Genomic DNA, 5,799 nt, shown 5'->3' on the forward strand with positions numbered 1-5,799 from the left:
TGCTTTTTCGACCCCCTCACACCATGCATAAAGTAATATTCTTCATTTTCTCCATAAAATATTTTATATCACAATTAAGATAATAAAATATGTGAAGCGGGTTCAATGAATATTTGTATCTCTCCACCCTGTTTAGACAGGAATATATAAGTAGTGATTCGACGAGGGATAGACATTAATTTATAGAGATAAAATTATTTCCTCTGATGATGTGGTGGGTTTGGTTTTGGTTTTGAGTTTTAGCAAACATAATTTCTTTCTTTTATATATACTCCACAAAGTACAATCAATAATTTATTTATAATAAATGAGTGGAGCAAAGAAAAATGGAGGTTGGGTGCATTCTTTTCACCTTATTTGAAATAATTTTTTTGTATTGATCTGAACTTATTTAAACTACTGGACTTGGACCTGATTAAATCTAATAGGGCCTAATTGAAATTTATGGATTTGATCCAACCTGATTTCAAGAAAATAAATTTGAGATGGGACGAGTAAAAAATTTGGTATGGGTAACACAATAAATAAATGAGAAAGCATTGTAACTTAATATCGGATCTGAAATGGTTCAGGTTGAACAGATACATATGAGTTACATCAGGTTCAAGTTTATATCGATTAAGGTTTTTATTGGTTTAGATTCATACAATGTGGGTAAATCAATAGCGGGATGCAATGGGTGGAGGACTGTACTTCGGGTCAGGTGAATTGGGTTCCAAATTATAAAATCACAATTTTCAATAAGTTTATAAATTATAATATTGAGGCCTTACTTAGGGGACAAAGGAAATAACTAACTTTTAAAACTGTTAAGAATTTAAGATCAGTAGGGCGATTAAACGGGTTATGGGTTAATAATTTTATAAAGGATTCGAATTAAACAGGCTGTTTACGAGTTTTAAACGATTTGGATTAAGCGTGTTACGAGTTAAAATAATATGGGTTGTAAACGGGTCTTCCTCGGGTTCAAACGGTTCGATTGAAACATATTATGTCATTAACGAATTTTGGATCCATTCGGTTCGGGTTGAAACGAGTCGGTTGCTGCGGAACGGTTTGTTATCGGGTTTAGTATCTTTATCGGGTTTATATTTTCCGATCGGTTTGGGTTGAATATAATCGGATTGGGTTTTGGGTTCCAGCTCGTGGGTTATTAACTGTTCGGGTCATAAACGATCAGACCAACCCATAGGGTTCAACGGTTCAGGTTGGGAATTGACATTTGTCATAGTATATGATGATAACTGATTTTTATACCTAACATCAAATTATGGGTGATGCATGAAAAAGAATAAAAAAATCTACGTATTTTTCTATTTTTTCTATGTTTTTTTTCAAAATTAATTTACCTTTGCACTTATAAAGTTAAAATATGTAAACCGTGCATCGCACAGGTACTATACTAGTTGTCTTCCTAATGCTCCTTCCGTCTAAGGCCGTCAAAAATTGACCAGGCATAAAAATAAGACTTAAACCGGCCAAATCTGTAATTGATCATGATCGAAATTTTGGTAAAGTTAATAATCCATAATACAACCCGTACATGATCCGAAAAAATTGAAAATACGATTTTAACCCGACACCCAACCGAGAGATGACCTATAACTGAACTGACCCGATCGGACAATGAACCAAACCCGATTCAATGCTCGACCCGACAATGAACTTAACTCAATTAATATTATTAATACCACTTGAGCTGAAGCGGTCTCTAGTTAGCCATTCAGATTAATCGGATTCGGATTTTTATTCCAGTAAGAAATAAAACTTTAAATCATAAGACTCAATTTCAATCATGATGAATTACAGATTCGGCTGTATTATGGATTAATTTCGATCATGATGAATTACAGATTTGGCCGGTTTAAGTCTTATTTTTATGCCGGGTCCATTTTGACGGCCTCAGAAGGAAGGACCGAAGGAGCATTAGGAAGACAATTGTACTCTAAGTGTGAATTACCGACCAGACGTAGGGCTATAATCGGCAGATCTGAAAAAACGTGTGAAATCTTCGTCAACTGGAAATATCTTATTTTAGACTTCCGACTTCTGTTCCTCTATTTTACAGAAAGTTTCGAATTTAACAGAATCCGTTAACAACCCCGGACCAAATTTCATCGTCTTCTTCATCATCCCTCAGCTCGCAGGTTTGTTAATTGCTCTCAATTGTTTCCTTTCTTATTATTGTTAATTGAAATATATGGAATTGTATTTTTTTTCTTTTCAATTTAACTATTTTTGTTTAAATTGTTGATTTCTAGGGTTATTTTTTAATGATATTTTGCTCGTTCATTGAATTACTGGTTAATTTTTCTCAAACTATGCTCGATTTAACTTTAAATTATAATGAATTTTGCGCAAATTCCCGATGATAGGTGAAATTTGAATTCCTACACACGGGTATTTTATGGTTTCATAGACTTAAAGATTCTGACGATTTTTGGCTGTAGGACTAATTAGGATTTGCTCCATCGGTATAAGGTCGAATTTTTACTCCATTCTGGGAATGGTTGGGGGATGGGGATTGTTAATTTAGCTAACGAGTATAAATGTGGAGGTTTTCTTTGGAAACTTTGTCGTGGTTGGCTCACCGCGTGTTTGGGGACCTGCTATTCGTGAGGAATCAAGTGTGGATTTTATTAGAGTATGCTAGTATACTAAAGGGAAATTTATGGAAATGTAAGGAGAAATCTGTGGAAATCTCCAAGTTTCATCTGGTATATACCCCGTTTGGAGTATTCCAAATAAGTTCCTTCAATTTATATGGAGGATTTGGAGACTTAATCTAGAATAAGAAGCAATTTTGATTATATTTGGGCATTTGTTTTCACTAGTTACTGTGTAAATAATTGGAAATTGTGTTTGTAAATAACTTGTTTTTCTATAGTTTTCGGCAATAAACAGGCAAACGATCTGGCTTCCTTCCCAACGTGTGTTCAGTTCTTTATCGTTTCTAGATCATCTGCTGAAATCACATCTTGGACTGGACATAATTTCAAAGTTTGATGTGCAGCTCTCATTTCAAAGTTTGGCCTCTAACCTGCTGTATATCCGTTCAGAAGGCTTATTTTGGTATGGCATAAGAGACTTATTTTGCCTCCAGAGTTACTAAAGGTTCCGTCCTCTATGTTATGAAGTTTGTTTCTGCCTGCTTTGTTGGTTCATGATCCTTTTTTCTTGTCCTCTAATATTAATGTACTCCTAACCGTTCAACTTGATCCTAGCTGAAAACTGAAATTTGTGTCATTCAGCTGAACATGCAGTTTCATTAGCTGGCAGCCTGGCATGTATGCTGATTTTTTCTTCTTTTCTTTTCCGAATTTAAGATACAGAATAGATTAGTTATGCCTTTCCTCAAGGTTACTGATCTGTATTGATAAGAAGAGAAAATTGTTTGTCTGTAAAAGGGGTATCTGTTTGAAAGCTACAATTGTGCGATCAGTAGTTATCAATCTATCAGATAAACTAAGTGGTAAATATACCAGCTACTACTCGTAACTCGTAGAAAGCCCATGAGTCAAAGAAAAGATTTTGACTGTTGCATATGCTGTGAAACTTCTGATCTTTAATATCATTTCTCCTAAATTCTTTACATGTTGTTCAATTGTTTTAGATATTGTTTGAAGTTGTGGTGTTACTAAGTTTTGGAATTTGTGTATACCTGTAGTAAATGTGTGAGATCTCCCCTGCTGACGGCTTTGTAGAGATAAATGAGAACTTGGGTGATATGATAACGTACGTGGCAAACGAACCTTGTGTAGGATTATACTACATCCAGCAGCATGCTCAGAATGCAGTGCCTAACATCATCAGGCTCAAGAACAACCTCTTGGAGAAGTCACATGAAGTGAGTTTACACACCCAAGATCTAGAGGATTCCATAGTTATGACAAGGACGATGAAAGAATGTGGGTCCCCCATTATTGATGAAATGATTAGTGATATAAAGGCATCTCTAAGTATAATGTCAACCAAACAACCGGTGAGAGGTGTGATCCAACGACGCACCTCAAGTTATCATCAAGTTGGATCAAATACATGGGCCCGGTCTGCAGTTAGTAACCAGAATGATGTTGAGAGATCAGGTGGTTACTTTTCAAGCGTGTTAAAATCTGCTAAAGAAAAGGCAGCTAACTTGACATGGCCACAGCCATTACCTTCTGGAAGCAATCAGCCATTACCTTCTGGAAGCAATCAGGTGGAGGAAACTGATGAGTTGCCAATATCTAGCGAGGTTAGTTTAACCATGGATGGAAAATCTCAACTCACATTGCCCGAAGAAATAGAATTTGACGAGTTCAAGGCTGATAGGGAAGCCAGACTAGAAGAGTGGCTGGATGGTCCGACCAGTATTCTTCGGAATGAGAGTTGTAATACTCAAGGGCATGGGCATGGGCATCATCTGCTTGACAGTTTATGATGCCATTTTTTTTACCACATATTGACATTTATATCGCAGTAATGTCTTTCAAGTTTGAACTTGATGATGGAGAATACATGTAACCTTGTTTGAATTGGTCTTGGTTTTTCTTATTGTACAGTTTAGAATGTAACGAGGCACAAAGGGAATCATGTTGTATGAATAAGCGAGGACGAGGTGCAACCTAGTTGGTGCGAAATAAGCACTCCTCTTTAAAGATGTTGAATGTTGATGTTAACTATAACATCAACACTGACAAGTGACAATCAAACTAGACTAGAAAATGATAATAATACCAAGTATGAACTAGTATCTTGTTCCTCCTTATGGCTTGAAATTCAAACGGCTACTCACTAAACACCTACTCCGTAATACTACTGTAATAGTCAATTAGCTTCTTTTTTTGACGGAATCGTGAATTAGCATGAAACTACTCAATTACCCTTATTTCAGAAAACCCATTATTTGTCCTGTTATTTGTTCACTTGATTTTCACTATATGAACTTATTTTTTGAAATAAAAGATGAATAGAACAAAGCATTGGTTTTTTAAGAAGAACTAGCTCTTGATTTTTGTTCAATGAACGGAAATTTATACAATAGTCGTTTCACTGCCAAACTTTTAATTTTATTGAGGGCTTGTGATTTAAATAGAGGCGGAATTTGAAAGTTGAAAAAATAGGTGAATTAGTATTGAGCGTTCAAGAGGGAAATGGAGTGGAATACTAGAAGAAGTTGAATGAATTTATGAATTAAAGGACGAATGGATGTTCAATAAGGAAAATAAAGTGAAACAGAATTAAATCTGTAAAATATAGCAAACAACAAAAAAAAAATTGAAAAAAAAAACAAAAATAATGAAAGAAAAGGATGCAATGTGTCATTTAATTAATCACCTATGGTTTTGCTTTTATAGACTAGGTATAGATTAGCTAAGTAACGTCAAACCATATTAGCTAGCTACTACTTGATCATACTGGTTACATTTTACAATTTTTGTTTTGAAATCCAATTACACACCGAGGCTCCGTTTGGTAAGGCGTAAAACATTTTCATTGTAAAACGATTTTCCATGGAAAATGGTTTTCAAGGGAAAACACAATTCCAAACTAATTTTCCTTTGTTTGGTAACTTAAAAGAAAATGGGTGAAAATGGTGAAGATTGAGGGGAAGAAAGGAGAGGGAGGTAAGGAGGAAAGAAGGAAAAGTGGTTTCCCTTCCTTTCAAATGGAAAAGAGTTTTCCATCTTTGAGAGAGTAATGGAAAATAGTTTTACATCCCTTACCCAACCAAACAACGTAAAATGATTAAAAAGGGAAAAATCGTTTTCCATGAAAACGTTTTACGCCCTACCAAACGGAGCCCGAGAGTTTTATTTT

The 5,799-nt window shown here is 35.1% G+C and overlaps 1 protein-coding gene across 5 annotated transcripts; it reads left to right on the forward strand.

The window, feature by feature from the left end:
* The first annotated feature begins 1,920 nt into the window (after positions 1-1,920).
* LOC110791591 (uncharacterized) lies at positions 1,921-4,637 on the forward strand. 5 transcript variants are annotated; one of them, XM_021996341.2, is made up of 3 exons: positions 1,921-2,147; positions 2,888-3,072; positions 3,668-4,637. In XM_021996341.2, the coding sequence occupies exon 3, from the start codon at positions 3,671-3,673 to the stop codon at positions 4,418-4,420; it is 750 nt and encodes a 249-aa protein (XP_021852033.1). In that variant the 5' UTR covers positions 1,921-2,147; positions 2,888-3,072; positions 3,668-3,670; the 3' UTR covers positions 4,421-4,637. The 5 variants fall into 5 exon arrangements, with proteins under 5 accessions (XP_021852033.1, XP_021852036.1, XP_021852032.1 ...); XM_021996344.2 differs by having other exon boundaries at positions 3,014-3,072; XM_021996340.2 differs by having other exon boundaries at positions 1,922-2,147; positions 2,888-3,114.
* Positions 4,638-5,799: the final 1,162 nt, after the last annotated feature.

The sequence above is a fragment of the Spinacia oleracea genome, chromosome 2 (genome assembly GCF_020520425.1).
Source record: "Spinacia oleracea cultivar Varoflay chromosome 2, BTI_SOV_V1, whole genome shotgun sequence".
In the NCBI taxonomy this organism is placed as follows: Eukaryota; Viridiplantae; Streptophyta; class Magnoliopsida; order Caryophyllales; family Amaranthaceae; genus Spinacia; species Spinacia oleracea.

Coding starts and splice junctions, on each gene's coding strand:
- LOC110791591 (XM_021996341.2), top strand. CDS start 3,671: ATGTGTGAGATCTCCCCTGCTGACGGCTTTGTAGAGATAAATGAGAAC.